This window comes from Mesocricetus auratus, unplaced genomic scaffold, assembly GCF_017639785.1.
Source record: "Mesocricetus auratus isolate SY011 unplaced genomic scaffold, BCM_Maur_2.0 Super-Scaffold_100707, whole genome shotgun sequence".
Taxonomy (NCBI): Eukaryota; Metazoa; Chordata; class Mammalia; order Rodentia; family Cricetidae; genus Mesocricetus; species Mesocricetus auratus.
This window is the reverse complement of record NW_024429269.1, coordinates 5623697-5639834: the sequence shown is the minus strand read 5'-3', so window position 1 is coordinate 5639834 and position 16138 is coordinate 5623697. Positions and strand designations below refer to the sequence as shown.

Genomic DNA, 16138 nt, shown 5'->3' with positions numbered 1-16138 from the left:
ATCTCCAAGGATTGTATATAAATGGCTAATCAGCACACAAAAAGATGCTTAATATAAACAATAACCTTAAAATGCAAATCAAAACAATAATGTTATCTTCTCTCACCCATTAAGATGGCTAAGGAAGGCTTGTGCAGTCTGGGTGGGTCAGCAGGATATGGAAAGCACAACCCTTTTGTGTACTACTGCTGCGAATGTAAAATGTTGCAATTACTATGGAAAAGAGCATGGAGAATACCTTAAAAAGAGGGTACTATCTCAACATGTATATCCAAAAGAAATGAAAACAGTCTTAAAGAGATACTTACCTACATACATTAATTGCAGTATTATTCCTGATAGTCAAGAAAATTCTGACAAAAATTCTACATGCTACAATGTGGATGAACCTTAAGGCAAATAATCATTAGTCACTATGGACACCCCAATGGAGGGCCTCACCCTCCCTGGGGAAATGAGGGGATATTGGGGGAGTTGGTGAGAGGGCACAGGAGGAGGAGAGGGAAAGGGAGAGGGACCTGGAATTGACATGTGAAACAACCTTGTTTCTAATTTAAATTTAAATTTAAAAATAAAAAAATTTTAAAAAAGATAAGCATGGGCTCGAGAGTTGGCTCAGTGACTAAGGGCACTTGTTCTTGCAAAGTACTGGAGCTGGGGGGGCTGGAGAGATGGCTCAGAGGCTAAGAGCACTGACTGCTCTTCCAGAGGTCTTGAGTTCAATTCCCAGAAACCACATGGTGGCTCACAACCATCTACAATTCAATCTGGTGTATATGTAATAAACAAATCTTAACAACAAAAAAAAAAGTACTGGAGCTGGAGTCCCAGCTCCCACATGGAGGCTCACCACTTCCTCAGGCACCAGGCATGCATGTGGAAAACTAATATATGTGCCCATAAAAGCACTCATATGACTAAAATAAACATAGCAAAATGGTTGTGTCACACGTCTTTAGTCCCAGCTCTCGGGAGGCAGAGACAGATGGGTCTCTGTGAGCTCAAGGCCAGCCTGGTCTACCAAGAGAATTCCAGGACAGCCAGAGCTGTTATAAAGAGAAGTCTTGTTTCCAAAAAAACAAACAGAGAGAGACAGACAGAGAAACAAACACACTACCAGAATCCCCTCAGTATCACACAGGAAGCTGGTTCCTGGTCTTGCCCAAAAGCTAACAAAACAGATTCTCAAGTATGCTATATAAAATTAAGTATCTATAACCCACACATAACCTCTTACATACTTTTTTACATCATCTCTAGGTTATTTAAAATACCAAACTCAATTTTTTTCAGATTTATTTATTATGTATGGTGATCTGCCTGCATGCCTGAAGAGGGCACCAGATCTCATCTAGACGACTGTGAGTCACCATGTGGTTGCTGGGAATTGAACTTAGGACCTCTGGAACAGCAGCCAGTGCTCTTAACCTCTGAGCCATCTCTCCAGCCCTATTTCGTGAAGCAATCTAAATGCTATGTTGTATTTAGTCACCTGTGACATGGCAATATATTCAGTGCAGATGCAGGATTTGTTCAGATGTTTCTGATGTGTAGTTGACAGAATCCATGGATTAGCGAGCCCATAGATGGGAGTGTCCATCTCACTTACAAGAGATATACACAAGTAATGTAACTCCAAAGGAAAAAAAACAGGAAGTAGAAAAAGCTTCCTGAAGGGAATATAGGGAATGGGTATTATTAATAAGCAGACTTTCAGTTTTCTAGGCATTGTTTGCACAAAAATGTGAATATGCCTAATACTACAGAACTGCAAACTTAAAAATAAGGAACTTACGGATGGCAGGATGACTCACCAGGGAAAGGCGCATGCAGAAGGGTACATGCCACCAAACCTGAGGATCTTAATTTGAGCACAGGGACCAACATGGTCCCACAAGTTGTCCTCCAACTTCACACATGTACTGTGGTACACAACTCCCCACACAAAAATGTCATTAAAGTTTTAAAATAAAACTTGTTTTAATTAAGGGCCTTATAATTTTTATAACAGGATAGAGGATGTACCTCTGTAGTAGGAACTCACTCTGTCTAGCACGCACAAGGTTCTGGGTTTCATATCCAGTACCACACGAAGACTTAACTATTCACTGTTGTTTCATGTCACATTTCAGCACTGTACTATAGGCAGTATACAGGCAAGTACAGTAATCTACTTTTACTTGAAAAGGTTGTTGATAGCTTAATAAATACCAAAAAACTTATTGATAATCTAGGGGAAAGAAAAAACAAAAATTCAAATAGGAATCAGTTGTTCACTATTTCACTAACACTTAAAGAAAAGCCTGGCCAGGCATGGTAATGCAGGCCTGTAATCCCAACTCTCAGAAGTTCAAGGCTAGCCAATCTATACATAGTGAGTTCCAGGCTAGCAACTCAAAAAACAAAACACAGGATCATCCAATTCATCTCACGCCAAAGCCATCATTGTCAAATAAGGTATATACTCTCATTTAAAATCCTCAAAGCACTATTTTTCTTTTTTTAAAATGCATAATGGGTCAGGCAATCCAATCAGTGCTACTATACTGATGAGTGGAATAGTCATACCAGTGGAAAAAGAAATCATGACAAACAGGCCAGACTCAGATTCAGAGTGTAAACCTAACTTAAAAGAAAAATCTACAAACAATTGAAGAAAAAAAATTTTTAAAAACACATAAAAATAAAAACATGTCAATCTATGTAATAAAACTGTCCAATGTGTCTACATTTTTAATCTTATCTACTTTAGCTGATTTTCAGATTCTAAAGGATCAACAACATTTCAAACTATTAACATACGTGGACAAAAACAGTTTATCTGCAATAAGCAATTTAATAATGTGCTGCTTTTAAAGGGAAGAGGTGACTGGAGGTTCACACTCATCTCTGACTGTAGAAATATCAGCAAATAGTACTGATTACCCAAACTTTAAAAGGACCTTCTACATAGGCAATTGTTAGTGGAATATTGAAAGGTGTTTAAGAAAACCATTCAACAATCTTTTTTGCTCAGCTCTTTGACCCTTACAATATGGAGTATCCTTCCTAATTAAAAATGCCAAGTTAATAAATGCAATATGAAAATTAATGTTCTTGCAATTGATAAAATCACCTATGTGTCTGTATGTATATGGGAAAAGGTTACTGATGTAAATATACAAATAAATATGTGTATGTTTAACACATAGTTAAGAACATAATTTGGAACTATATTAAGATGTATAAGCCGAGCGTTGGTGGCGCACGCCTTTAATCCCAGCACTGGGGAGGATCTCTGTGAGTTCCGAGGGCAGCCTGGTCTACAAAAGCTAGTTCCAGGACAGGCTCCAAAACACTACAGAGAAACCCTGTCTTGGGGAAAAAAAAAAAGATGTATAGATGCTCTGTAAGATTAACATGATTAACATGCTGTATTCCAGATAACCCACCTTTTCTCATTTTCTTTAATTACTGAGAATACAGGTATTCCTATTGTTCAGCATGCAGTACTTATGTACAAAAATACTAAGGTTACAGAACAAAGCTATCCTACAAAGTTCTTTTCCAAATATCCAAATATTTAGTATTAAACATTTTCAATCATCCAAAATTCCAACAACGTTCATATAAATAGGAAATAGTAAATATTTAAATAAAGGAAAATGGTTTTATGATGAAAAATCCAGAAGAATGTCTTCTTCCAAGTAAAATTTACTCAAAATATTTCCATTAATTAAGAAATTGTAGCTTCTAATTATTTTAAAGCTAGTTTCATTATGTACAAAACTCAGGACATAAGCAAAAACCATTAACATTGCTTACTGAATCCTGATTCACTAAAATAACTGAGAGGCATTATCCTTCCTTGTTTCCAGCTAATAAAACCTAGTCAGTAAGAACATCCCATCTCCAGATTTTCTTCTCTTGACCCAAGTGATAAAACACAAAAGCTCTGCCTTCAACCTTAAGCCTCCTAGAAGAATAAGTACACAAGTGCCCAAGATCTCTCCATAGGAAACAGTTCTCCTAAAAGACTTTTGCTGTTTTAAGTATGTAGCTGAAGGTGGATGCATCCCAATGCCCTTCCCTTTATGAAATGTGGCACAAGAAATTGGAAATAGATCACAACCTGACAACAAAATTAAGAAACTAAATAGCAAGTTTCAAATGTGTCTTTGAACTTAGCAAAGCTTGATTAAAATCATAAAACCACTACATATAACAGAGAAATAAAATGCTTTTACAGAGACAGACCAACATGTGGCCAAGCGGCAACAAGACAATACCTGCTGATATTTACTAATTAAATGATGGAAACGCAGTCAAAGAATTCTGACTAGGAATGCATACTTTAAATGCTATAGGACTAAATTCCATCATTTTTACAGAAGGTCAAGTGTTTAAGAGTTATCCCCAAATGAGGAATATAGCTTGTGAAGTCACTGGAAGAATTTCCCTAAAATGTTCAAAATTCATGAGAACTGTGCTTTATGGAACTTGGGAAGAGTATATAACATATATTCCTAAATATAGCATTATGGTAATAGTGCTTTGCATACTGAATTCCTTGGGTGTGATACTACTCATGTGCAGCACTACATATTCTTTGGTATCTTGTATTTCTAGGATAGCAATATCATAAATGGATCATCTCACATTTCCTTGGTAAATGACTGTTGTGACTTAAAGCTCTTGCCTCATCCTCACAGATAAGAGAGCAACTTTAAGGAAGACAGGCCAGCTTTCATGTTTCCCAGAAAACATTTTCCCATGGGTTTGGAAGTCTTAAACTTTAAAAATTCTCAATCTGTCATTAATTTCAGACTATCTACTACAGTAACTTCTAATAGTATATGCCTCAAGAGACATCTGAATGTCGACCAATTACTGCACTCCTGACAAATCTTACCTTTCAAAGTATACAATCTGAGTTGAGCTAAACCCTAATCTAACAGTCATCTCTTCCAGCATCTTTACTACTATAGAAGAAACTGCTAAGTCAACAGACAGCTGTGGCCCACTGCAGTAGTCACACATGTGCCTACACGTGGTGTACTTTCAGACTGGTGTATTGACAGGTCATCTTCCCTTTTATGTCTTTTATGAACTTTGAGGGACTGAAACCAAATTCATGTCAACTTTATAGGCAAGAATTTAGATTCAAATTCTAAAGGGAAATACAAGTAAAGGGGAAAATGAGGGATATAAAACTCATACACCTTAGGTGTTTTGAACTGTGTGCAAACTAGACTTCAATTTCGTTATGTTTTATACTTGCATTCCATGTTGCATACTTTTGGACTGGGTTGTGTTTTGTGCACATAAATAAAAACAACTCTTTTCTACCTTAGTATTCAACCTACCTGCCCATAGTTGTCTATGCCAGTTACTAATCTATTTAAATTTAACAAATCAAAAGCTGTCCTTAGGGATTGGCCAAGAGTCGTAAGTCCTTCTGCCTGAAGGTTTTTCAGTTCATTCATAAACGTTGCATGATTTTCTTTCCATCCAGCCTGAAAAGAAAGATGTAAGAATTTTTTTTATCATGTGAAGCCATGAGCACACATGGACACCGATTATAATGTGATGTCCACCAAGCAGGTATCCACTTCAGGTTTGCATAGTTAACTTCACTTTTGGTTGATATGGTCACATGTTATAACTGTTGTCTCTGGTGAGGAAAGGAATCTCTTCCAAAGATGGCCAAGAATGAACCTGTTTGCCCTACACCTTTTGATAAGTAACAACAATCTTAATACTTTAATAACTTCACTGGGACATTCGCTAGCATAACATCCTCCAAATAGTGTGTAAGGGGCGGGTGTTGCGAAGGTACTAGCGGAAGGCAGATGGCAGCAGGACTTCTTAAGTTGACCACAGCTGTCCCACCAATCGGTGGCCTTCCTAGTTCCACTCTGTGATGACCAAGTCTCGAAGCCCCCCTCCTGGCTTCCCTGCCAGCTTGGCTGATTCCCTTTTAATGCAAACCCGGACTAGGCAAGGCTGGGCCCGGCTGTCACTCGGGCTAACTTGAATAAATATCCCCCACAGTTCATTGCTGCCGCTCACGCCGCGGAGGGGAAATGTCGGCCATGTTGATCGTAGCGCCTCCGCCGCCAGGCCAAGCCGGACCCGGAGGGGACGGCGGTGGGCCAGAAACTGCCACCGCGCCGGCGCTCCCGAGCTGGGGAGGGGTGGGAGGCCGCAGGGGAAGGGACCTGGAGGCGGGAGCGGCGGTGGGGGAGGGGAGCATAATGAAGAGGGGGGCGGGGAGGGCGAGCTAGGAAGGATCAGGGAAGGGAGGGGGAGGGCGAGGGCTGTTACCTTGATAGCATAGGGCGGCTCTTCGAAAGTGACCAGCATATACCTGTCTCCTCTGCTGGCAGGGTCCCGGGCACGGAGCTGCGGGCCAGGGTGGGGACGGGAGGGGGAGAGGGAAGCACAGAGATGAGGTTACCAGTCGCAGAAGGGTCGCTGGCCGCCCCCACAGTACCGTACACACAGGGCCACCACTCCGCCGACCCCCGCACCCACAGTAACCCCACATGGGCCAGGCCCAGCAGAGCCCGCTCCCGGCTCCCGGCGCCCGCCCGCACGCCCGCCCGCACGCCCGCGCGGTGGGGGAGGGGTCCCCGCGCCCGAGGCGCCCGCAGTAGCCCGGTCGCCCCCCGCCCTGCCCCCCGCGGGCCACCGGGTCGGGGTCGCCGCCGGGGCTCGGTCAGTCGGTACCTTCATGAAGGTCTCTACCGCGCCTTTGGCCGTGTCCAGGTAGGTGGTGCCCAGATGGCTGCGCTGGTTCATAGAGGCAGACGTGTCTATCAGGAACAGTAAGATGGGCATAGTGCTGGCCGGGGACACCGGGGCCCGAGGAGGTGAAGAGATGGCAGAGGTGGAAGCACCGGCGGCGGCGGCGGCGGCAACCGCCGCTACGCGGGGCGGGGAACGCGGCCCCCGGGAGGAAACACCGGCTGTGGGGAGTTTCTCCCCCGATAGTTGAGAGGAAACTCCCCAGCCCAGGTCCTCCCGGTCGTACCCCCGCCTCCGGCCTGCCTGCCCGCTGGGGCGGCCGCACGGACGTCTGTCCGTCCGTCCCCCCCGCCTGGGGGGTCCCGTCCCCACTCCCGGCCCCTGTGTGTGTCCCCGCGGGAGACGGGCCCAGTTCCCCACCCCACCCCCAGTGCAGGGAGTGGGGACCAGGGATCTGGCGAGGAGGGGACTGGGCTGAGGGGAGATTGGCCCTGGGGCTGTTGGGAGAAGTTTCAGGGACTCCCTCCGCACCCCAGCGGTGTCACCACTTTCTCAGCCCCTCTCGCTACTGAAGCGCTTTTCTCTCTCACTCTCCGGTTTTAACTCGGGCAGGGGCTACGTAGGCTCCGCCCCTGACACGTACTCGCGTCACGTGATGCGCAGACCCGCTGGGCTACTGGCTGGTCCTTAGAGCCTTATTAGCATATTCAAACAGCTCAGGGGCGGGGGAAGCTTGTAGGCAGACTTAGAGGACAGTTACTGAGCACGCGCGGAGGCGGGGCACCGGGTGCGCGCTAGAGCCAGCGCGAGGGGCGGCCGCAGGCCCGCAGCCGGGGGAGGCGGGCTCCGGGAAGGGGCGGGGACACGCCGCGGAAGCACGGCGGATGGGGGCGGGGACTGGGTCGGCCCGCGCAGGGCGGCAGCGGCTGTAGGCGTGCGTGTCAGGGCGGCCGGCCTTTGGGCTGTGCTCGGCGACAGAGTCGGGAGAAGGGAAGTGGAAGCCGCCCTCAGCCCGTGGGCGAGGGCTCTGAGTCGTGATTGAGAGCGCAGGGCTGAGAAGAGTGAACCGACGTGGGCTAGGGAACCGCGCAGGCCCACGCGGCCGCAGCAGGCCCGGCCTCGGGATGGCCCTGGGGGGAGGGGAAGTGAAAGGTTGTTTATGACCTGGTACTAATCCCCGCCAGTCGTTCGGCTCCGGCCACAGCGGGTCAGAGGACCTTTCGGAAAGGACGCCAGTCCTGGAGCGCCTCCCCCAACCCTGCTAACACGAAGGGGAACTCAGGTGTGGACGAGGAAGGCAGCGGTCCTCCCCAACCAAGTTCCCTCTTCAACTCGTGTTTGGGCACTAGAGTATGTTAAGAAATAAAAGGAGCTTGCCAAATTCTAATCCACTGCCCTCGTTTTAAAATGGAAAGGATGACCACGTTGTGCAGGTGACCCAGAGAATAGATTTCCCGGAAACCCGCCTTTCAGTCCCTGCCAGTATTGTGTCAGAAAAATTTCTCTGCCCATGTCACATTACCTGAAGTCTTCAATCTGTGCCTGCAAGTCGGAAGAATTGTTCTCAAATGTAGTTGGAAAACTGCCGCCAGATAGGCAAGTTGAATTGGGGACATAGAGGCCTGGTTAGACTGTAGGTATTTATAGGGCCTTTCCCACCGGCCCTGCATTTCCGGATTTTCTCTATGCTGAAATTCAGGCCTGTTCAACTGCAGTGGCATGCTTGTGACACTTTATTTTTGAAGATCTGCCTTTCTTGTTTGGACTTTTCCTAATATTTCAGGAATTTAAAAAAAACTCTGAAAGTTCTTAATTTATTAACAACAAATAGCATACTGTTTTGTGGGAATGAACCATAGTAGAGGTGTGAGATTAAGACTATAAAGAGTGATAAGCAAGCCAGTATTTGCTGCAGACTAGTTATGTCTAGGGCTAGTGGGAATTAATATATAAAAAAAGAGGGCCCCGACTTCAAAGAATTTGTAGTAATGTAAGAAAACAAAAAGACACTGAAAACCAGAAATTGATTCGGGAAGAAAAAGAAACCTGTTAAATCGGGGGTGATGGTAGTTTCCAAGGTTTGTGTTTAGCACTTCAAGGATCAATGACAAGTTGTTTTCACAGCCATGCCATTTTTGTTTCCATATGAGTGCGTGATTTTCAGAGATCTAGTCTCATTTCTTACCAGGGTCTTTCAGGTATGTGTGAGCTCTGCCTGTCTGAAAGCAGACTTCTTCCTACAGGGCCATGAAAATTGTCTATTTCCTGTGTGCTGTGGAATTATATGAGTCCAGTATGAGTTAAAGAAGCAGCAGTTGATGATGAAAGGAGAAGAAGAAAAATCAAGCCATTAGAAATGTGAAGGAAGGTAGAACAGCCTTGCAGATCGCTGTAGCTATCAGCTAAACCGAGCAAAGCACAAGCAAGGTCATCGGGCCCAGAAAGAAGGCCTGCAGTCCAGCGAAAGAAACGCCCTCCTCTATCTCAGACCAGTTTTGTTGGGGGCACTAAAGCAAAACCATGTTTGCAGGAAATCAAAGGAGCCTGCGGATGTAACATGCATCAGTAACACTGTCCCTTTTACAGTTATATGAAATCACTTGCCAACAGACCCTTGGCAGTTCTTCCCTGAGTCAGTACTGTTGGCAAGTTGTCACACTAGGGCTGTCCTGCAAGTGTGTGGTGGAGACAGATGCAAAGACCGAGGGGAGCCAAGACCAGAGAACTTACCTGAAGCAAACAGCCAGAAGCCATGCTGGTGATGGCACTGGGGACCAAAGATCAACTTTTCAGCCCGGAAGTGAAGTTCTAAATGGCAAGGCCATCAGGCTGAACAGGAAAGAGATAGCACATGTGTAGGCAGCAGATACACAGTCAGAAACCAGGAAACATTCACAATTGTGAAGTGGGTAACCTTTATTCTGAAGTGACTCTGGTTCACCTTAGTTGATAATGGTTTAAAAGCAGCTCTTAGCCGGGCGGTGGTGGCGCACGCCTTTAATCCCAGCACTCGGGAGGCAGAGGCTGGCGGATCTCTGTGAGTTCGAGGCCGGGCTGGACCGACAGCCTCCAAAACAATACAGAGAAACCCTGTCTCGTAAAAAAAAAACAAAAAACAAAAAACAGTTCTTAGCCAAGATTGCCATATTAGCATTGTCTATAGAGCTTTAAAACATAATGCACTCAGCATCCATACCCAGAGGAAGAAGAGTCAATGGAATTAGGATGGGGACAAGCAAGATGACTGAGTGATCTGACTTTGCTCCCTAGAATACACTTAAAGGTAGCAGAGACCATACTCCATAAATTATCCTCTGACTTCCACATGCTTGATGTTGTACATGTACATCACATACATCATGTGCACAATAATTAAATTAGAATTGAGATAGGCCCTAGTCTCTATATTTTTAAATTTTATTCAGTTGAATCTTTTTGTTTGTTTGTTTGTTTGTTTTTGTTTTTTCGAGACAGGGCTTCTCTATATTGTTTTGGAGCCTGTCCTGGAACTCACTCTGTAGACCAGGCTGGCCTCGAACTCACAGAGATCCTCCTGCCTCTGCCTCCCGAGTGCTGGGATTAAAGGCATGCGCCAGCACCGCCCAGCCATTTGAATCTTAATAGTGCTTATTAATGACCCCATATTTAGAGCTGTCAAGATGGCACAGGAGGTGAAGACACTTGCCTCATAAGCCTGGCAACTTCAATTTGATTCTCATAACACATGGCAGAAGGAGAAAACTGGCCCTGCCAAGTTGTCCTCTGACCTTCACATTTATATCATGTGCCTTGCTGCCGTCCTGTATACATCATGTACATACTCAATACTACTGTTAATGTACAAGAATTATACATGTATCTGGCCTCTAGTAGTATTTTTCACATAACCTTATAATTACTGCATCTGTTTTAAAAAATAAAGGGAAAAATGCTAAATGTGATCACCAGTCTGTATATTGGATTTGTTACCTACATGCATAACCCCAACTATTTGGCAAGAGGAGAGACAGAAAAACAAGAACACAGGTGGCTCTGGAGAGTGCTACCACTGCTCAGAGACTTTGGCCCTGAAGTAAACAAGAGATGAACACAGTGAATCTCCTTTGTTCATTTTCTTCTTGTGGCTCTTGAAGATATCTACTTATGTTCTGCTTACCTTCCTAAAACATGGTCCCTAAATTCCAACCGAGGATTTCCTAAGATTCAACTGAAGAAAGAGCTCTTGTGTTGTCAAAGTGCCAGACTATGGTGTCTGGAAGGACTGTGCTGCATGTTGTGAAAGCTGTTTCTGAGAGGCACTAGTCAGAGTCATTATGGTAGAAAAGCTGGTCTTCGCTGGTGTTTTTAAAGGAATACTATAGAGAGCCAGCATGGTGGCTTAGTGGTTAAGAGCACTTGCTTTTGCCATGGACCAGGGTCTGGTCCCCACCACCCACTGCCTATAACTCAAGTTCCATGGACTCCATCATCTTCTGACCTCCATGAGCATCAGGCATACACATGATACAAGCAGAACACTTGTAAACATAAAACAATGTCTTTAAAAATAGAGAGTACTCCAAATGCCCTTGCTCCACTCTCAAAGGGAACAACTATATGGAAAACTGAAAGTATGGTGACTCTGACTTAAACAATAGCCAAAATGTTCATGTAGAACTGTTCTGACAGAACCCTTTTAAATCACTTCAAACCAACCAAGCAGGGTAACACTTTTAAATAACTATGTGCCAGTAACTTGACTTTTGATATCTGGATAGGCCCTTGTCATGAGTGATGTGCTCTAAGCCAAGTAACCCCTGTATTTGGGCATTCAGCTGCACTCGATTGCAGAAGACCACCCCAGCTGGGCTTGTTCATGGTTTACATCCCAGAACAGAAGAACTGAGAAGACATGATATACTCACCTGACTGTCCAACTGCTCTCCACCACCTGTTATACCCACCTCTGGTTTAATTGCACATGGCCTGAGGGAGGGACTAGAGAATATATAATCCCAGGAAGACTACAAACACCTGTAAGTAACCACTCACCTATGGTAAGGAAGTTAACTCACTGGCTCCCCAAACTTAACTTTGGTGATCTCATGCCCCCTTTTGTCATTGAGACCATCTGCACAGAGCAATCAGGTGACCTGTGTTCCTCAGAAGTAATGAAACACAGTTGCGTTTGACTGTCTTACCACTTCCTCAGTCTCTACTATTCTACCTCCTTTTTTGATCATGATAGTGATGTTGAGAACATAAGAAAAATTGTAGCAAGCATAAAATTGGATATGAAATTATGCAAACAAGGTAATAAGATAATGCACATAAGAGGAAACTTATTTTTGACTGTACACATTATGCAAGTCCTCAGAGGTAAAAAGAAATTACATCTTTCTGCTGAGCGGTGATTTACAGTAGCAGTCACAAATGGTTCAAGGTCAGCCTTTAGAGTGGACTTACCCAGGGTGAGGATTAGTTAGAGTTTTTCTGGTAGATGAACATGAGCATGACAGATATCCTTTCAGTATGTCTGTCTATGTGTCTGTCTGTCTGTCTATGTCACTGGGGATTGTTGCACATGCTAGGCGTGAACTCTGTCACTGAGCTATATTTACATCTTGTCTTATTTTGAGACAGTGTCTCACTAAGTTGCCCACATTAGCTTTGAACTCACTGTAACCCACACTGGTCCTAAACTTGTTGTCCTAGCCTCAGTCTCCCAAGGGACTACAAGTCTGAATCAGCCTTGTTCAACTAATGCTAGCTGCACATGGAATATGTGACAGGCACTATGCTAGGCTCTCAGAAACTTAGTATTTCAATAGAAAGGAGACAGGTAAAATGATGAGATACAATGTCCTCAGAAGCCCTGAAGTACACTTAGCCGGGCAGTGGTGGCCCACGCCTTTAATTCCAGTACTCGGAAGGCAGAGACAGGCAGATCTCCATGAGTTTGAGGCCAGCCTGGTCTACAGATTGAGTTCCAACACGCCTTTCTTCCTTCTAGAAGATGGTCCCCTGTAGACACTGCTCCACTGAGAATAACTTATGTGTCTGCTTGACCCAGCTGTACATCATAAGCCCCGGCCCCTTGTTTATCTGTGTGTACTAACCCTGACTCCATGTTCAGCTGTATTGTAATAACCCTACCGTCTGTTTACCTCTAAATAATAAACAAGCTGAACATGCAGGGTGCTGAGATTTCCACATCTGAGAGCCCAGACAACCTAACTCCAGCTCTCTTTATGTACCTGTCTGCTTGGATGTAACAGAGAGATTTGTTTGTCTTGGGATTCAGTAGTTTTCAGATAGACCCAATACCCATCCTAGGTAGGGTCAATGAATAAAACAAAGGATTGACAAATTGGAATTTCAGATAATGCATAATATCTTAGTATAAATAGGTTCCCTGTGATATTTGAGGCATACTCATAATAGAAACTATATATTCCCTGAAATTCATACTTTATTGTACATCCTGTATTTTTGTTTACCAACCATGGCAATTCTAAGTCCTCATCTTACGATTTAACACACTAGAGACCAATTAGTAGTAAATATAGTTAGGATATGGGGAATATACTCTGTAACCTAGGAAATCATAAATTAGAAGTCACTGAGACCCTAAATTAGTGAAGGAAATCTACCTGACAACCAAGAACAGTCTTATGTCAAGAAATAAATTTCTGGCTGAGTGTAGTTGCACACACCTTTAGTCCCAGTATTCAAGGAAGCAGAACTCTATGAGTTCAAGGTAGGCTAGTCTGCATAGTGATCTCAGGACAGCCAGGGCTACATAGTAAGACCCTGCCTTTAACAAAATTGAAAAAAACATTTAAGTTGGTCATGAAAAAAATGTTATATGAAAATTGTATTGCTAACATTATATATCATTCAAGATTATTAAAACCTTTCAAATGTGTTTTTCTTTCAAATAATTCATGAAAATAGAGAAATTCCTTTAGACCCTAGAAATAATGATAATGCACAGATTTTTGCCTTCAGAAAGTATGTGGCCTAAGAGAAAAAATAAAGATACAAAGTACTACCAGGATATAATCAGTGCCGAAAGAGATGTGTGCAAATCATACCTCCAGTTGAAGTGGGAAATTTATTCAGACTGGGAGAGTATAGAAGGATGTAGGGTTTTTCTCTTCAAAGCTTTATAATTTTTGAGAATATTTCTAAAACTTGAAAGTAGAGGTTATTGTTGGGGTGTGGATATAGCACTTGACTCACCTGTGAGAGATCATTCAATCCCCAGCACCACAAAAAAAAAGTCAAAGTAGATGTTATTGTCAACATTTTTCAAAATATAAGAGACTAACCAAAAGAAGAATAATTTAAAATTTAACCTCACTACCCAGTGATTTAACCACTGATAGAATTTTAGTATCTATCCCTTCCTTTATATTCAAAATAAAATTGGAGTCCTTTATATTCTTCTTTTTCTACTTAATATATTGTGAGCATTTTGGGAGGTGTACGGGAGGCCTTGGCAGGCTGGAACTATCTGTGCAGACCAATCTGGCCTTAAATTCATAGATTTACCTGCTCCTGACCTCTGAGTGATGGGATTAAAGGTAGGCAACACCATGCCTAGCTCATATAATTAGTTTTTAAATGTTAAAACCATTTTAAAGATTTTTATTAACATGTTAATTATACATAGTAATGGGTTTCATTATGATGTTGTCTGTGTGTACATAATGTGTGTTTTACCATATTCACCCCATCACCCTCTCTTGCCCCCCAACTCCCACTGATGCCTTCTGCTTTCATGTCTAATATAATGTTAAAAAGTGCATGCTTCTCCATTCATGGACATATCACAATTTAATTTCCTCTTATTAGAATAAGGCCTTCTGAATCAACTAAGCAAAGCTCACATGAACTCACAGAGACAGAAGCAGCAAGCACAGGGCTGACACCAGTCTGCCCTAGTCCTCTGCATGTGTGTTACAGCTTACAGCCTAGTATTTTTTATAGGACTTCTGAGTGTGTGATGAGTGGATCTCTGATTCTTTTTTCTTGTTTTGGTTTGCTCTGTTTTCCAAGACAGGGTTTCTCTGCGCAACCCTGGCTGCCCTGGAACTCACTTTATAGACCAGGCTGGCCTCAGAGGTCTGCCTTCCTCTGCCTCGTGAGTGCTGGGATTAAAGGCATGTGCCACCATCACGCTCTGATTCTTATGCCTGCTCTTGCAGCTCTTTCTTCTGTTGGGCTGCCTTGTCCATCCTCAATGTGATGGTTTTTGTTTCATCTTATTAATATTTGTCATGTTTGATTTTTATCACTTAGAAGCCTGTTCTTTTCTAATGAGAGACAGAAAAGGAATGGATCTGGAGGGGAGGGGAGGTGGGGAGAAACTGGGAGACGGGAAACTTTAATTGGGATATATTGCTTAAGAAAAAAAACTATCTTCAAAAAAAAAGGAAAAGGAAAAGAAAACATTCCTCTTATTGGGTTTATTTTCAGGGGCCGTGTCATGGCTCAGTTTGTAGAGTGCCTGCCTTGCATGCATTAAGCCCTAGATTCAATCCCCAGCAGTGCACAAACTTAGCTTGCTGGTATCTGTCTGTTAGTCCAGCATTCTGGAAGTAGAGTCAGGAGGATTAGGCTACATAAGGAGTTTGAGGCTAGAACACATGAAATTCTATTAGAAACAACGGGGTGGGAGATAATGGGGAGACTAGAATGTAAATGGGGAAGTGGAGGGAAGATGAGAGTAAGGGATGGAATATAGGGAGGGACAGCTAAGGGCCATTTGAGGGGTCATATGGAAACTTACTACAGTAGAAGCTTCTTTATATACATGTATGGAAGAAACCTAAATGAAATCACCAAGTAACAGGAAGACAAAGCCCCAACTAAACAGTCTCTCCACCAAATGAATCTTCTAGTGCCAGGCTTACATCTAATTGAGTTATTGGCCAAAGGGGCTCCATAGAAACCCCCAAACTACTCAGGCTTTTGCCAAGGCTCTTGGCTGCTCTCCATCAGTTGATGATAAGGCCTATTGCTGAAGACAATGCTGACATAGCCCACTGAACACGGAAAAGATGGTACCTGTCTTAATTGGGGTTTTCTGTTGCTGTAAAGAGACACCTTGACCACAGCAACTCTTACAAAGAAAACATTTAATTGGGATGCCTCCCATCCAGTTTCAAAGGTTCGGTCCATTATCTTCATGACAGGGAACATAGCAGTGTGCAGGCAGATGTGGTGCTGGAGCTGAGAGTGCTACATCTTGCAGGCAATAGAAAATCAGCTGACTGTCACACTGAGGGAAGCTTGAGCAAAAGAGATATCAAAGCCCACCCCCACATTGAAACACTTCCTCTATCAAGGCCACACCTGCTAATAGTGCTACTCCCTTTGGGGATCGTTTTCTTTCAAAACACCACAGTACATAACTAGTGTT

At 43.5% G+C, this 16138-nt stretch overlaps 1 protein-coding gene across 4 annotated transcripts in view; it reads right to left on the bottom strand.

The window, feature by feature from the left end:
* Ints6 (integrator complex subunit 6) overlaps positions 1-7306 on the bottom strand; it is an 80523-nt gene extending 73217 nt beyond the window's left edge. For 3 of the 4 annotated variants that reach the window (XM_040740547.1, XM_040740546.1, XM_040740548.1), the window contains exons 1-3: positions 6712-7306; positions 6307-6384; positions 5346-5495 (exon numbers count right to left, since the gene is read on the bottom strand). In XM_040740547.1, coding sequence (XP_040596481.1) covers positions 5346-5495; positions 6307-6384; positions 6712-6822 — 339 coding nt within the window. In that variant the 5' untranslated portion in view covers positions 6823-7306. The remainder of the gene's footprint in view (positions 1-5345; positions 5496-6306; positions 6385-6711) is intronic. The other variant, XM_040740549.1, reaches the window with a different exon arrangement.
* Between the last annotated feature and the right edge of the window lie 8832 nt (positions 7307-16138).